The following is a 17,238-nucleotide window of genomic DNA, read 5'->3' as shown; positions in this document are numbered from 1 at the left end:
AGCAGTAGTCCATGAAAGTGGTCATTCTTGGCCTTGAGATCCAGTGCTGCAGAACTGGGCTCACGAAAGTAGCATCGCTGCTACTTCCAAGACGACTGTGAGCAAGACATACAGGAAGGGAATCCCACTCTATGGATGAAATGGTGCTGGGAGGAGAGGGGTTCAAAACTTGGCTGAAATTGGATCCAGAGACAAAATACAACAGGATTTTGCTACTGAGCATTCTCTCAAGGTGCATTGCGTCCATGGAGCTCAGTGCTGGGCCCCAGCAGGATCCTGGGGGCTGCTCAAAGTAATAACTTTTTTGTACTCTACCGGGCCACCCATGTGCTATTGACATACTTCCTCCCACTCCAGGCACTCTCCCTCATTTGTTCTTTATGTGGGTATTGGGGAAGGACAGATATAGGGTGTTTTGACTTGGGCACATCTCTCCCAGTCACGTGTGGGCTGTTTACCCATAGGCGCTATGATAGGTGGTGGCATTTCTCCCAGCCCTGCTGAGGGACACTCCTGCAGAGTCCAGAAACTGTTACATAATTTATAGGAAGTGAGATAATATTTTGACTTCCTGGGGGAGGTAAAGTTCTCCCCAGTGTCCCTGTAACACTGATGCAACTGCTGTGTTCTTGTTTTCTCTTGTCACCAAGCCCATGGTTTCCTGTGTCACTTTGTGAGAGCTGAATTGCGTCCTGCCATCCCCTGTTGGTGAGTGCAGGTTTCCATGCCTGGACACCCAGATCCCATTGAGCTTTGGTACCCATATTGCTCAACATCTCCCCCCATGCCAGAGGAGATTGCTGTGTTCTTAGGGTCAAGCAAAGTATGACAATCCCACAGCTCTCCACATTGTTCTCAGTCAGACTTGCTGCCAGAAATACTCCTAAATACATTTCCATACAATTTCCTCTTTATTTTTTAGCTGAACTGACAGCACAGAGCAACAGGGTGCAGGAAACAGGTGCTTTCCCACAGATTATTTTTAGGAAGATCCTACTGTGGTAGTGGTTAGAGGCCCCACACGAGATCAGGACCTCACTGTTCCAGGGGCTGTACACACACATAATAAGAGAGAGTCCTTGCTACTAAGAATGTGCCCAACAGACCATAGCAGGGTTATGGTCTCCATTTATATGAGGGGACACTGAGGCACAAAGTAGTGCAGTGGCCTGCCAAGGTCCAATGACAGAGCGAGAAATTGAGCCAGGCTCATATGAGTCCCAATCTAGTACCTGAACTGTCCTTTCCCTTAAATGAGAAAGACAAGTGCCAGGAGGGAAGGCTGGTAAAGATGCGTTAAAAACAAACTCTGGAGAAATGTCTGGAAGGGATTGCTTTTTCAAGCTGCTCGTTCCAGCACAAGCTTGGAGTCTTTGCTGGAAGATAGCAGGAGAGTTTAAACACAGCTAAAGCAAGGAAACAATTTATATGTGGCATATTATTACTGGGCAAACTAAAGAGCAAGTGTGAAAGGTATTTCTGCATGAAGGTTCTTGTTTGTCACACCTGAACTCCAGTGCATGTGGGTTCCTAATGCTTATACCTCTGGGGCTGTGAATATGCTTGTAGACTTCCCTTCCTCCTCTAACCCTAAGGCCTGGCATTGCACCCAATTGCACCCTAAGGCCTGCCATGGTTCCACCCCAGTGGAGACTGTGCAGATTGTATTTAAATGTGTCATGGCCTCAGTCTTGGCCAACATGCTAAGGATTAAGCCAGGGACCTACAGACGTGAGGGGAGCTGCAGCTGACTCTCTCTGGCTGAGTGGTAGCGGGCTCCTGTCCTCTGTGGGCCCAGCTCAGAGTGTAAAGCCCTGCCACAACTCACTGGAGCAGTGTGGCAGCACCACTCACCTGGAATAGCTGCTCAGTCAGCCTTCGTACCTCATGAGTGCCTCGGGCTTTCCCTACCATCAGCACTGGGCAGGGAACAGTGGTGCCCCTCCCTGAGGACCATCTCATTTGAAACATAGACAAGAGCTGTAGAGATTCTCTGCAAAGCAGAAGTCTGATTTGGAAAAATTCAAACCATTTTGTCTGAGGTAATTTCAAAATGAAATCCTGCCTGGAGGACTGAAGGAGAGCCAGGAACCCAGGCTGTGCTGGGGACCTCCATGCTTCCTTCTGTGGCTTCCAGGCTCCTGGTTTTTCAGCCCAGCAGGTAGGGCTGTACCCAAGCTGTGGACCCAGGGAGCCCTGCTGCTCCAGGCTCTGGGGCCAGGTGACCTGCTACGAGGCAGGATTTTGCTGGACTCTAGACGGTTCAGAGGGATTGAACCATCTCCCCAGTGTGTTTAGATTGTGATGAGTTGGCAGTGTCTAACAAAGCTGTTTTTGCTGCACAGCCCTGCTCTCTGTCTCCTGGCCACCTTATAGCCACCTTGGCTTGTACATTCAGTCAAGGGAATGAGGCGGAGGTTTCATAGTTTCATAGTTTCTAGGGTCGGAAGGGACCTGAGCAGATCATCTAGTCCGACCCCCTGCCATGGCAGGAAAGAGTACTGGGGTCAAACGACCCCAGCAAGGTGTACATCTAGCCTCCTCTTAAAGACCCCCCGGGTAGGAGCCAGCACCACTTCTCTTGGAAGTTGGTTCCAGATCCTAGCCGCCCTGACAGTGATGTAGTGCCTCCTGATATCTAGCCTAAACCTACCCTCTACCTGTGACTGTTATTCCTGGTCACTCCTGGCAGTGCTCGGTTGAATTGACTCATCCCAGTCCGCACTGCCTGTGGCTGTCAGAAATGGAACCCGGAGTGCTGGACACCTGCTTAGACGGCTCCTTTGCTTCTGCCACTCAGGTTCAGGTACAAGCCCTTATGGGAGCGTATGGCTCCTTAATCTCACTCCCGAGTCACATGCTCCATTCCCTGACATGGCCACAGTATTCCCAGATGGATTTCATGCGTGTTATCTACCTGGTTTGGACGGCATGCTTTGCATGGCTGGCACAGAGGGGACTCGGGGTGTGACAGATAGGCTGTTCTGTTACTGCCATAGACTGGCCAGGATGTATGTACAATGTTACCTTCTACTGGGTAGAACAGGAATGGCCCCAATGTGTATCAGATCTGCAGTGAGGGGCATTCTTTTTCACCCAGAGTGTAAGTGGGCTGGGTTTTGCATCAGGAGGCACTGAGGCTCTGCTGGTGTCATGCCCATGGCTCACAGAAGAACAGTCATGGAGAGGTGACAGGTTTCTTCTGGGAGAAGGAAGAATGGTCCAGGGATTAGGGCCTTCACCTTGGTTTTGGGTTGTCTGAGTCTAAGCTTCTTTCTCATCGTGGACATCTTGTATGACCTTCAGGAAGCTGCGCAGCATCTCTGTGTCTGTTCCTCATCTGACACTGGCTCACCTCCCAGTGGATTCAAGGGTAGATACTGTATAGATGGATTGGTGCTTGGATGAGAGAGTCTGGTGCTAGACAAAGACAGGGTGATGCAGTCTTTGTCCTAAGGAGAGGGTGCGAGGTCCCCAAAGTTTGGGTGAAGGTTAAAGTGCTAAGAGTTATGGCATGATTGGGCACCTTATAGCCTGGAGGTGCCCCTCCCCTCCCCCCGGTATACATCTGATCCACAGCTCTGTGTGCATGCTGCATGGGTTGTGCAGAGCTGGCTCAGAGGCAGCCCTCTGTGCAGAGCAGAGTTTTCCAGATGAGACCCACAAGATGTACGAAGAAGCATGTTACAGATGAGCAGGCCAGGACTCGAATTCAACGGCCCTGTTCCTAATGGGAAGTGCTCTCCTTCCAGCACCACCTGTCTGTCACAGGCTTCTGTGTGTTATGACAAAGGGCTGGCAGCTGTTGAGGCAATTGCAGCTATTAACTACCAGCTCTAGTTGACAACAAGTCCCAAAGGTGAGGGGACACAGACAGTATACTGGCATGCAAATGGTCAGCGAGGCACAGCCTGGCTGCTTGGGGTGAATGGGCCTTCACAGTGGTTTCCTGTGTGAGGTCTTCCTTACTCCAAGCAGAGGAAAAGGGGCAGGGAGGCAGCCCATGAGCCAGGTCCCATGTTTCTGTCCTTTATGGCCCCCTCTGCTCTCCTCATGTAATCCCCTCTGCTGCCAGTGTGGGACTCTGTGGGGCACAGGTTGGCCTCAGTCACTGTCCTCTCATCAAAGGCTCAAGCTCCAGGGGAGGGATAGATAGCAGTAGTGAGGTTATGGAGCCCAGTACCACTCACAGCTGCCTCTCTGACACTCAGCATCAGCAGTGATGGGCATTGGACAAGAAGACAGCAAAGCCAGCTTGCTAATGGTTAAATGGTTAACCCTTTTGCTGGTTAACCCCAGTCCTTTCACAGGCTTGGTTGCTCTTAGCAATGGAGCACTAAGATGGGTGATGAGCAGCAGGTCTGTGGCACTGGTAAGAAGGGAACCAGATCCCCTCTCATCTGCAGTGTGTCTCTTATCTGAGAAGGGAACAGTAGCAGGTCCTTTATCCTGTCTGTAAGCCCTCTGGGGCAGGGATGGCCTCTACTCTGTGTATGCAACGTGCAGCACAAAAGGTCCCCGATCCCCATCAGACCCCAATGGTGTAATTCAGGGCTGTCAAACTCATCCAGTCCCATGACTGGACTGATCTGCGGGCCAGATCAGGACCACGCACTGGAGCCAATGTGTAGGGCAGGCCCACCTGGGTGCTGCATGCAACGTGTGCCCTGTGCTGGCCCCTTGTATTGTGTATGTACAGTTGAGTCCTGCACATTGCATGCAGCATTCACTAGCCCTGCTCTGGGGCTTGCTGGCTGGTCCAAATCAGGCCTCAGGCCATCTGTGAATGCCAGAGCCAGTGCACAGCAGGCCTGGTCCAGCAGGGTGCCACATGCATAGGGCTGGACCAGCCACATGCACTGCATGTGGCATAGGGGGCTGACACAGTGCCCAGCCCTGCATACTGGCACTGGTGCACATGGATAGCCTGGGGCCCAATCTAGACTGGCCCCAGAGATAGCACTCAGGGCTGGTTTTGTGTGATCACTGCGGTCACTGCATGCAGCGTGTGCCCCAACCGCCTGTGCAGTGTATAGCATACATGGTGCTGGGTCCAGCCTGCACACCAGACCGACTCCACATACCACATGTTGTGCATGAGGTTGTTTCAAGATCTACAGGCCAGTTCCACAGCTGGATCCAGCCCACAGGCCCTATGTTGGAGACTCCAGCATAATTTTTTTTGTGTCCTTGTGACAAGGTATTTGGCAGAATTCACAGATTCGTTGTAATCTGACATGGCCATGCCATGAGCTCTTCTACTGTGGCCTCAAAACCTCAACCTCTGGGCATCCAGCCACACTCCCCAGTGCCCATGCTACTGGAGTGAGTACTCTAGTGTAAATTATGGTAAAGTAAGGCCAGGCTGTTCTGACTAGGTGTCTCTATGACTTTGGCCTGCAGGATGTTTCTCAGGTGGTAGGTGGAGCATGGAGCTTGGCTGTCTGCTGCTGTCTGTCCTCCATGTGGTAGTCAGGGCTTGGTGGAAGCATCTGTAACCATGAGGAAAATAAGCAGGATCAACAGAGCATCATTTCAAGACTGCCTGTGCTCTGATGGGCTTCTACATGGAGAGATCAACACCCAGATGGAAAGTGATTTCCAACTAGTAGTTAAGTGGCAGGCAAAGTTATTCAGCAGCAAGGTCACCATCAGGAGGAGGCACAGCCATGCTTGTTCCATTGCACTGAATGAGTTAGTCATGCCCTGTCTTTCACCACCAGCTTTAATCCTTTTCTAGGAGTTCAAAACACCATCTCATAATCCCCTTTGGGAGGTAGGTTAATATCTTTATTCCCAGTATGCAGACGGTTAAACTAAGGCATAGAGAAAATTAAATGGTTTGTCATGGAGCCCATTGAAGTTAGTTATAGAATCCAGGACTCTCGGTTCCAGTCTCCTCTTATAACTACCAGGTGACGCTCCCTTTCTCCTTTGGCATGCCACCACCCCCATTTTTACCATTCAGCCAAGCTAGGAATGAGCTAGATACCATCAGGTGAAGGGAGGCTGCTGCACTTACAGCATAGCCCTGGCATCTCTCCTTGGCATGGATTCCACTTTTGCTGTAGAAGCATAAAGAGAACTAGCTGGCTGATTGATGGGATGGTTAGGTTTGTTTTGGACACTGAACTGTGGAACTCCCTGCTGCAGGACTTGGCTTTGAGCCGTTGTAGCATTTGCCTTCTTCCCACCTTGAAAAACAAGGAATATCTGAACTTGTTAAATTTTGATTTGTAGCAATGTAAAGACAGCACTTTCTGACTCATGCCACACTGTCCACAGGGAACAGGGCAAAAAACAGGGAAGAAAACCCTGTACTCTTAAATGCACACGTCTTTGAGGAATTCTCTGTTCCAGCCTAATGGATAAGGAATCAGATTAAGATTTTTTTCAGGGTCCAGAAAAAGCCTGTAAGCAATAAGGAATTTCAGGTGTCTTCATCAAGGGAAAAATACACAGTCATCAGCTGAGAGAATCTTTTAAGCAGTAAATAGAAAATAAGAAATGGAAGGACTATATTTCTATCTTTCTCTCTGTCTCTCTCTTTTTCATTGCATCTTATAACCTCTTTTTGTAACTGTGTTCATAAACCTCTGGTTAATTGTGTCCCTACCTACCCTGTAGTAATTTATGGTTACACTTGAATAATGTATCTCAATACAAGTTAATGTTCAAATATTGACAAACATGCTTGTAAATTCTGGCATTAACCAGATACAAGCATTTGTATTGTGTCTGTACTTCAGCATGCCATCAGGTTAGGAAACATATATTAAGTAACACGTGTTAAAACATGACTAAATATTCAAAGGTGGACACAACACTTTGTGTGGGTTATCATGATATGTTTTTAGTTGCACGTCTTTGTCATTTCTCCCCACAATGTCCCCTCACCTCTGAAAAGATAATACTGAAATGTTATTTCTCCTCAGCAAAGCCAAAGAAAAAATATACATATGGAGCCAAGCTGTCTTGGACACGTTGTAAGGCAAATTGATACATTTTTGGAACATCGTGATGTTAAAGTTCCTTGCCTGATTCTTTCTAGTCTTCCCTGATGAATAAATTCGTTGGAACCCGATGTAGCGTCAGAAAGGTCGGGAAGACAAAATCTGGCTTAAAATGGAAGCGAATGGCAAGTGGAAATCTAGTCACAAAGGACTGTATCTGTGCACAGCCCAGCTAGAATGCAGGCCAGGCTGCATGCTCCAGGGTAGAAGCCAATTCCCAGATGAGGTCAGAAGAAATTGTGCCCTGGGGGCAAAGCATTGCACATGTAGGTGTATTCTGAGTGTTTAATGTCTTCCTCTGAATATTGGAGACAGGCTGGGGACAGATGGACCCTGGGTCCATGCCAGGACCCTGAGTCTTGTAGAGACTTGCTTTGCTGAATTTATCATAGAGTCTAGAAATGGAAAAGCCCTGTTAGGTCATCGCCACTCCTGCCAGTGCAGGATCCTTCCTTGCCACACAATCACGGATGCTTCACCCAGGCTCACTTAAAGCATCCCAAGCAATGGAGCATTCACCCCTTCCCTTGCCCACCTGCATGGCATTTACTCTTGGGACAGCCCCTTAAGTCCAGTCCAACTTTTCCCTTTCTTCATTTCCTTTGGTGACTCCTCCCTTGACCCTTTCCTCTGGCAAGTGGTCCCTCTTCCTCCTTAACCGTTGTGCCTTGCATGTGTGATACCTTGTCCCAACATAGGTGTTCTAATGGGAGGGGCTGCTCTCCCCTGGTCCTGTGTTTACACCCTGAAAATTGCAGTGACTGGCTAGTCCTCATGACAGTGTTGGTGTTTAGATGCCTGTTCAGTGTCACTCTTCATTCTGTTCTGCTGTATCCAGGTCCACCCCCACCTTCAGTCTCTTGAGAGCTACATTAGCTTCATTTTGACAAGTGGGATCTCAGTTCTGGTTTATGGCCCCAGTCTCACAAGGGGATCTGCATGTACAGAGCTGGTAGCAATATTAGTCCCACACTGATATGAGCCCCTTTGTATCTGCCCTCACTAGTTAGTATTTCCTAAATTAGTATCATCTGGAGAAGAAAGATGTTCAGGTGGTTAAAACGCTCACCTAGTTACTATTTCCTTCTCTGCCACTGACTGACTTCCCATGTGACCTTGGGTATGTCACTTTGTGCCTCAGTTCTCTCTCTTGAAATAATTTTTCCTTATCACACAGGGATGCCTGAGGGTAAATTAATTAAATATTATGGGATTTTCAGACCCTTTGGTAATGGGGCTGTGCAAGTAGCTTAGCTGTGTTTCTTGGTTGTACCATTTACTCTTCCACATGTAAAATAAATCCTGATCCAGTGTGGCCCCAGTGTTACTGCAACAGACCCCTCTTGCCAATGTCAGCTCCTGCTGTGCTGTGTTGCCCTTAGCTGTTTGCTGCTTTGATAACGTAACCCTTGGCTTAGGTTCCTCCGGATGTCCATGAGACACTGGTTAAATCCAAGTCAACTGGCATTCATTTTGAGAGATTTCATGAGACTATAACTATGTAACATCGGCAGTTCTTCCACTAGCCTGCAATTGCTGTAAATCTGTTGTGCTCAGTTTCATCTGGCAGGATCTGCTCTTTGTAAATACCCAGTAGTGCTCCAGATGCACTTGAGGGGCCAATCCTCAAATGCAGAGTGGCTATGGTGTAGATTAATGAAACTGTTCACGCTTCCTTGATGGCTGCATGAGGTGGGGTCAGTGGAAAGTCAGGCCCCTCTTGCTTGCTATTTTTATGCCATTATTGTTCTTGAAAGACAAGTCAGACTGACGAGCCAGTCAGTTCCAGACTCCCCTTCGGTGAAGACTGCTTCTTAGCATTTGCTTTTTGTTAGTCCTCTGGCACAACTCTGTTTTCGCAGATCTTGTGCTGATGTAGCTGTTCCATTAGGAATGAGATGCCTGACTGACAGAGTTGGTGTGGTACAGCCCCTAGCATGGACACGGCTACACTGTAAAAAGGGCCTTCCACCACCGGAGCTTGTTCTGCTTTCTCTGTGGGGATAGCTGTTCCTAATTTAAGCATTTGTTGTGGTGTGGCTCCCTCCATGGGGGCAGCAACCAGTTTAGGTGTATCTGTTTCTAAAGCCGTACAGCTGCAGCGGTTCAGAAACTGTTTAGATTAGGCCCCAACATGGTTTGTTAACAGCTCTTCCTAGGAGTATTTGCTGCTGTGTTGTTGCAAGCTGCCTCTGTGCTCCTGGTGCCCAGGACTGTGAAAGCACCAAGATAGACACCATCCCCAAGATGCCATCTCAAGTTTTCTGTGAGATCCAGTGAATAGTGGAGCCAAGACTTCCTGCCGGTATTGTTACCCATGGGCCAGCAAAGCTTGAGGGAAGACTACACTCACTTGCTCTCTCTCATATGCACATCCTGCACTTATATTTTGCAACCCATGGGACACCAAAGATGCTTCAGCTGATACTTGTTAGGGAAGAGTGCAGTGAAGGCACAGTAAGACTCCTATGTTCCCCACCCCCACTTTCACTGGGGTTATGGTGCCCATAATCCTATGGGGCATGCTGCCTGGCTGTTTAAGCCTCCTTGGTTTAAGCAGCCTCCTACTGATGGTTACAACTTGGGTCTCATACTTAATATGGGTATGTTTTAGCTTCAAGATACATTAATTACATGTTATTTACACTGGAATTGTTTTCAGGGCGTGTCCAGACTCCACTTACAAGAACTGGTGATAATTAAGGGTACAAAAAGCTTTATAACCATGCAACAGCACAGTGATTGCAGTCTAGCTACCACCTAACTGTCCTAGCACAGCAGTAATACAACACAGTGATCATGGTGCAGCTCCAGCCCAACTTCACTATGACTGCATTGTAACTACAGTGCAGCTACACAGTGACTGTGGCACAACTCTAATTACCCAGACTGCACAGCTATGGCAAGACTACCTAATAATCCATGAACTATGCTATCACTGCAGAACTATAGCGTGACTTGATGACAACCTGATAACTGTGGTGATCACAGTGTATTTATAGCATCACTACTCAGTGACTATATCACTTTTTCTATATCATATTTATAGTGTGACATAATACTGCAAGCAACCTAGTGCAGGCTGAAGATTGTCACTCTAGTAGCTGTGGCCTACACCCTAATGAGCATTGTTGCCAGACAGCCTGATTCCGTTGTCTAGGACTGGTTCACTGAGTCTGATTCCCCACTGTAAGGCATCACAAGCTACAACACCATCCTTAGACACATTGAACTCCACTTCAAAGCTATTAGCGGGTTTGCCCCCATTGCTGTTATTGTCACTGGGCTCCCTGTTCAATCGGTAGCAGTCTCCAGCAGGAAATGTCCCTTTTCCCCCCCTAATTTTCTATCCTGCTGCAGAACATTATGGGTGATGAATGCAAATCACAGCCCCCTTGCAGGGCAAGTTGGGCAGGGCTTGCTGGGCACTGCAGTGTCAGGTGCAGCTTCTGACTATGCCTCTTTCTTGCAGCACAACAATGAGTGCAGGCTCCATTGAGCAGGAGCCGTCGCGCAAGCTGGCCTGCTGCGGGGTGCCCCTCATCACTGAGGACATGCAGTCTCTGGCCATCCGCACCCTCTCGGGCACCGACATCAACAAGCACTATGATCTCATCCGTGAGCTTGGCAAGGGCACCTACGGTAAAGTGGATCTCGTGTCCCACAAAAGCACAGGTGAGGCCAGCTCAGCTTTAATGGCATAGGGGAATGAACTCAGTTATCCAGGCTTGCTCTCCTTCTGGGTTGGAGGGAGGAAGGCCACACTAGGATGACACTAAGAGACACCCAGGAGACTCTTCCTGGTGGCAGTCCTGAGGGGGAGAAGATGACCGGTGGAAGGGCTGATATTCCTGCCTGGTTCTTGATGACCAAGGGAGCTGGCCTTGGGAAGGCAGCATGTGCTCTGTGCTGGAGATTGCAATACATTTGAGAAAGGAGAGCAAGTAAGAGGAGTGGGCACTGAGGATGGTAGGTGGGTGAGGTTGGTAGGTGGGCACTGAGGATGGTAGGTGGGTGGTGAAGTATCAGGTGGGCAGGACAGTAGCATGACTGGGCCTGGAAGTCTTTGTCCATGGTCTTCATTGAAAGATCTTCTTCCCTCCCCTCGCAACAGGCTACCTAGGTGTCTCTCTCCTTGATTCTGCCTCTGGGTGCTTTATCTCTCCCCCTCACCCTTCCCCTTTAGCTTCTCCATAGTTCCAGGGGCCCATCCCTTCATAATCTGACCCTTGGGGAGGAGTTGATATGGGTGCTGGTGGGGGCATGAGCCCAGACAGGGGCTTCATGGGCACTCTCTTTTTCTGTTCCCCATTGATGGTAGGTCTCTCACGGCCAGTTTTCCTTCTGTGCCCTTCTCCATCCCCTGTACCATGCTCTGTTCCCCCTGCCCCCTACTTTGCTGCCAACAGCCTGCCCCTCGTGCTGTAGATCACTGGCCCTCTGTTTTCCCTGGGACTCCTCCTTTTGATGAGGATGCTGCCCCAGGCCAGGTGACCTGGGTTGGTATAACAGAGCTGAGAAAACTCTGTCTACCCATATCAATGTCTGAATTGCCTGTGTGGCACCCACTGCCCTTGGTATAGTTAGAAATCAGCTTTCTTGTCTACCCCCTTGCACTGGCCCAATCCCTGCCTCCAAAGACAGCCTCATGGACAGCTGCCATGAGCATAGTCTATCAATGACGTATCATGTGGGAGCACTTGCATGTATAGCTCCACCCCAGCATTTACACAGGCATACTCAGGACATACCTTTTCTCTAGATACACATGCATGATGTACACTTTTTGGACAGTATTTGGCACTGCTGAAAGGTGATGGTACATGGCACCAGTAGATCTATATCTCTGCTGCACTAGTTTCTTCTGCAACCACCAGATGTGTAGTATAGATAGGCCCTTGGAATTTTATCCCTTGTAATATTTAGCCCAACTTGGTGTCAGTCTAAATATGTTACCATTGAAACAGCAGCAGCTGCCACCATCTTGTCTGAGCTAGTGCTTTCCATGGTGGCACTGTCAGGATAACCCAGGCCTGGGCATGTGCACCTGTAGATGATGGGAGACGGGCTTTCAGATGCTGACTCACTTCAGGTGCAGCTCAATTTAATGGATCAGAGGGCTGATTTCTCAGGAGGGTGAACTGTAGGGTGTGGATGTAGACTAGGATATGGGTATTTATGGCATTGGTATATGGAAGGATATGGGGTTTTTGCATCAGAGATACTGGGATGCATAGGGCAGTGCAGGGCATTCCAGAGTATAGACTTTCTGACATGCTGGGGTGTAGGGCTTGGGGGTACATGTATGTAGGGGTAGAGAATATCTAGTGCTGACCAGGTGTGGGCTCCTTAGTGGAGCACAGAGCCACACTGCATCCTCAGAGGGCCTCATGGAGCAGTGACTGACCAGCACAGCCCTTCTGTCCAGGGCTGCTCAGTGTAAGGATTTATATGAAGACCAGAAATGGTTAAAAGGCAGGTTTGAAAGGCTGGTACCAATAGTAGTGGTTAGGTAGTATGTGGGCAAGGAGAGCATGCTGACAGCTCAGCAGTGCCCAGGTAGTCAGGGTGCTGAGCATGCTGGTGTGAGCGACCAGCAGAAGGGAGTAGGTGGCACTGCTGCCATAGCCACCTGAGATTCAGGCAGAAGGCAGGGTGGGTGTGAACCTTATAGACCAGGAGACTATTAGCTGTCTGAGAAACAGGCCAGGCCTATTGGGCAGTAACCAGATCTCTCATTTTAGGCTGTCCTCATTCATCCAGAGTCAAAACCCAGGACAAAAATCTTTACAGGTGTAGCCCTCCTGAGCTACATTGTTGCTCAGTGGCCAGGGAGAGGACATAGCCTGACAGCATGGTCCTGGAAATGACTGACAATTAACTTGAATAAGCTGTTGTTAACTTGCAGAGTACACAGCATCATCCCATGGAAAAAGTGTTGGCATAGTTATCCAACAGACTTCACAGGTACTAGAAGTGGGACAATGGACTGGTATCTGTAGGATCCCAGAGGAATGAGAGGCTTTCTCCTGGAAGAAAGATAGGCCTTTGAGGTTTGGGGAGAGGCCTGACTGTTCCCCCTCCTATTACACATAGGTTTGACTCCTGGCAGGTGCAGGCTGGCAGTACAGAGCCCGTCCCCCTCGCCACCATGCCAGTGATAGGGATTGTGGGGAAACTCACTGGGAGGCCTGCTTCTGTGGAAATCTTTGAGCCAAGAGGCTCAGATGAATTGGTCCCCAGCATGTTACTCAGCAAGGTGGTGGAAGCTCCATCCTTGGAGGTTTTCAAAACCCAGCTAGACAGAGCTTTGGCTGGGATGATCTAGTTGGGGCTGGTTGTGCTTTGAGCAGGGGGTTGGACTAGATGTGGCCTCCTGAGGTCCCGTCCAACCCTTGTTTCCTATGATTCTGAGGCCCCCTCTTCAGCCTCAGCTTCAGTTAGTGTTGACCAGGCCTGACCTCTCTGAAGGAATCTGAAGGGGGTTTATCCTTGCCTAATAAAGGCCACATCCCAGGTTCACAAGGTAGACCTGAGCAGAAAGGCTTCACTTGTGGAAACTGCACTAGGATGAGGGAGGCAGAGTCCTTACCTCTCAGCTGAGGCAAGTCTGGGACAGCCACACAGCCAGGGAGCATCCTCCTAATTCTGGGTGTCAGAGGGGGGCAGTGGGTCTGAGTCGCTGGTCCCCTCCCACCTTGGCCTGCAGCTGCATGGGTTCACTCTGTGCCACTTCACTGACTGTTCCCTAGCAGGCCCACACACCTTGGACCCTGCTGTGTTGGTCAGGCCATGCTCTGAGGTGTGCTGAGGCTGCAGCATTTCTTTCTGCACAGTACCTCATGCAGAAGACATGGTACTTGTGGGCTGCTCTCAGCCCATTGGGACCATGAAAAAGAACCTCAGCAGGAACCCACTGTGACAGGGGATAGTTATAGTGGGTGAAGGCTTTTGAGTGGGAGGTGAGAAGCCCTCCCTCCTTGCATCTCTGCACAGAAGCTGGCCACAACCTCAGCCCTTCTGTTCAAAGTCTGGTATCAGCTAGAGGAAGCAGGCAGGGGTGGGACAGGCCAGGGCCAAGGTCATACAGAGTTGGGCTGGCATGGGGAGCAGCACAAAGTGGCCAGAAGGAACTTCTTCAGTTGACTCTTCTGGGAGGACTGGTCTGTGCCTCTGGGGAACCCTGTGGGGCTACAATACCCTTTTCCCCACAATGGGTTTGGCAGAAGCCGTCTGTGTGTTGAGCTGTACCCTCTACCCTTTCACCCCCCTAGGCACCAAGATGGCACTGAAGTTTGTGAACAAGAGTAAGACGAAGCTGAAGAACTTCTTGCGGGAATTCAGCATCACCAACACACTCTCCTCCAGCCCGTTCATCATAAAGGTCTTTGATGTAGTCTTTGAGACAGAGGAGTGCTATGTCTTCGCGCAGGAGTATGCATCCGGAGGGGACCTCTTTGACATCATCCCACCACAGGTACCAGTTGGGGAGCCTCAGAAGGTGTTGTTTGTCCTCTCTCTTTCCCTCCCTCCTCCTGGAGCCATCTCAGGGCCTGTTCTTTTAAGGCCTATGGGCCTTATTTAAAACTGTCCCCACCTACCCTGCCCTCTTCCCTTCTCACAAGGATGTTCTTGCCCAAGGATCCCTTCCCCTGCCCCTCTGAGAGCTAGGAGCAAAAGACAGATCTGTCCTCATGTGAGCTGGCAGACTAAGGAGGCTCAGCTCTGGCAATTACGTGGAAGGGAGACTTCCTGCTACCCCCATTCAGGAGTACCTTGGTCTGGTTCTCCCCTTTGTGGAGACACTTTGACTGGGCAAGGTGAGTGTGTAACACAATCACCTGTGAGAGTGAATGGGGAGCTATTGCTTGTGAACATCCCAAGTGCAGATCGCTTTGGGACACCTGCAGGGAGGTGTCACTCCTGGGGGCACTTTGCATTTAGATGAGGTGTGAACTGAGCCCATGAGCACTTGTTGCCTGTTACTGAGCCCATGGCTGCTGCTACAAGAGCAAGGCTGTTGCATACTACCTTAGGTTAGTGCAGTCTTCCAACTTAAACTCTCTGCAGATTCAGTTGGACACAATATGTTGCTCACTGCCCCAAACCCTTAACACTCAGTGCTGCTAAAACATTGACATGCTGAGCTCCAGAGTGAGCTGCAATTTCAGCAGTGGATGAAGTGTTCCCCATCTCCAGCATTTCCAAAGAACTTTGGTATCCAGAAAGGTGGTAGTTGAAGATAAGAGATCAATGACTCTGATTCATTATCCTAATAAAAACAGGGAGGTTTCAGGAGAAAGAGACTGCCTGGGGTTCTTGATCATGTTTTGATGATGGTGAACCTAGCTGTATGGATGGATGTGGCTCTGCCTGCTCAGCAAACATTTGTCCTTCTGTGCTGAAACAAACAAGGGGTGAGGGGAGAATAAAGGAATGAAAAGGAAGAGCTGCAAGAGAATTGAAAGAGAAAGGACGACCAAATATAATTAGACATAATTGAATTGGAAGTGTAATGAAATCTTATGTAAAGTCATAGAAGGAAATGTGATTATGTAGTCTCAGCTGGTGCTGTGGAACAAGGATGAGGCAGGGTGTGAGCATGGCGGGGGGTGAGTCCTTGAAATGTCCTCCTCATGGTGACCCAGGAAAATCTAGCACCAGTGGGAATCCTGAGCCCCCTTCCCTAGTTGTGACTATTGTGAGGCTGGCACTGGTTCCTGCTCTTGGCTCAGGGGAGGGCAGGGGTGCTGTCTCTCTTGGCTCCTGTCTGAGGTGTCCTCAGGGGATGGGTTCCAGGGGCACACACGGGTTTTTGTAGAAGTGGGGAAAATCTCCATGCCACCACCCTTTCTGGGACTTTTGATGCAGGGGGGTCACCCTGCTGTAACCCCCTCTGCTGGGGGCATGCCCTGTGCAGGAACACCTTGCCATGGTCTGCTGAGGGACCAGGTGGTGGTTGTCAAGCAAATGACAATCCAGGAAATCATTCTTCCTGCCCATCCCCACTGTACCTACACCACTGATGGGGTCTGTTGCCTCCAGGCTTATGTTAGCATCAGAACTGGGGCTCAGGACTCTACCCTCTGGAGGAAAAGAAACATTGGGGCCCAGCTACTGCTGAACTCTACAGCCCCACCTAAGCAGCCTGGCATGGGCATGAGAGGGAGGGAAACCGTTGGTTGACTCCTTTTCAAGGGAAAGATGGTTGCCAAAATTCCGCCTAGCTTGTGGACAGGGTCCTTCCCCTATAATTGGGGAAGCTAGTGATGGAGAAGGGTCACCTGGCTCATCTCATCCCCCCTACCCATGATGGGGCAGTGAAGGATTGTTCTCTAGGGCTTTGGTTTTTACTAAATGTCTCAAATAATGAAGCTGCCTTTATTTCTTTCAATGCACAGCGTCATGGGCCTCAGTACCCAAAGTATTTCTCCTGATACTGAGCCTTTCTTCACTTCCACTTTGTCTACCTTCCCTGAACACTTATCTCTCCTCATGAAACCCTTTGCTGCTCCTGCCTGATCACCGTGATCTCTCCTCCACACCTTAGCCCAACTCTCTTTAATTCTTCTTTAAATTAGCCCATCCACCTCCATCTCTACCTTATGCCTGGTAATTCCCAGCTGATGGTGTGTGGGGGAGAACCAGAAATCAGTAGAGTCCCAGGGTGGAGGAGGAGGAGGAAGAGAAGCTGAGGTATATTTCCAAATTTACTTGCTGTGTACTTGGTCTGTTTCAGGGAGAAACTCTTGAATGAATTCTTGCAACCATTTGGCTTCTGAGTCTGGCTCCTGGGACCAGGGGTCTTTGCCAGAGATTTTGTGCTTCCCTGTAGTAGCCTTGTTCTACCCCTCATATCCTCTATGTCTGACATTTTCCTCCTTTCATGTGGGAAGCAATGATGCTTCAGCCTAAAACCTCATGCCATTAAAGGGAAAAATGGGAATTGAAGGCAGTACCAGGTTATTTTGCACTTGCTTCTACATGCTGTGCCCTGAAAGCATGGCCTGAAACAATTTAACCACAGTCTCCTTATCCCCAAAGTGCTTGGCATGCTGAGAGAGTTTCTCTGTCCCTCCCAAGAGGAGCCCTTAGAAATGGTGTTTCATGTAAGCACAGGGTCCTTACTGACAAATGCATCTCAGCAGCTTCATCTTCACTTTCCACCTGTGAGGCACTTGGGAAGCAGAAAATCAGATTGAGACGTGAAGGAGACATAATGGTC

The 17,238-nt window shown here is 49.5% G+C and overlaps 1 protein-coding gene across 2 annotated transcripts in view; it reads left to right on the top strand.

The window, feature by feature from the left end:
- The window catches only part of SBK1 (SH3 domain binding kinase 1), a 96,293-nt gene that overhangs the window by 69,319 nt on the left and 9,736 nt on the right, over positions 1–17,238 (top strand). Inside the window, exons 2-3 of one of the 2 annotated variants that reach the window (XM_019507583.1) lie at positions 10,486–10,688; positions 14,288–14,490. In XM_019507583.1, the coding sequence (XP_019363128.1) occupies positions 10,486–10,688; positions 14,288–14,490 (406 nt within the window). Of the gene's footprint in view, positions 1–9,959; positions 10,689–14,287; positions 14,491–17,238 lie in introns of those variants that run through there. The other variant, XM_019507582.1, reaches the window with a different exon arrangement.

Source organism: Gavialis gangeticus, unplaced genomic scaffold (assembly GCF_001723915.1).
Source record: "Gavialis gangeticus isolate Ggan-Ray unplaced genomic scaffold, GavGan_comp1, whole genome shotgun sequence".
Taxonomy (NCBI): Eukaryota; Metazoa; Chordata; order Crocodylia; family Gavialidae; genus Gavialis; species Gavialis gangeticus.
Note: the sequence above shows the minus strand (reverse complement) of the source record. Positions and strands in the feature narration are given on the sequence as shown.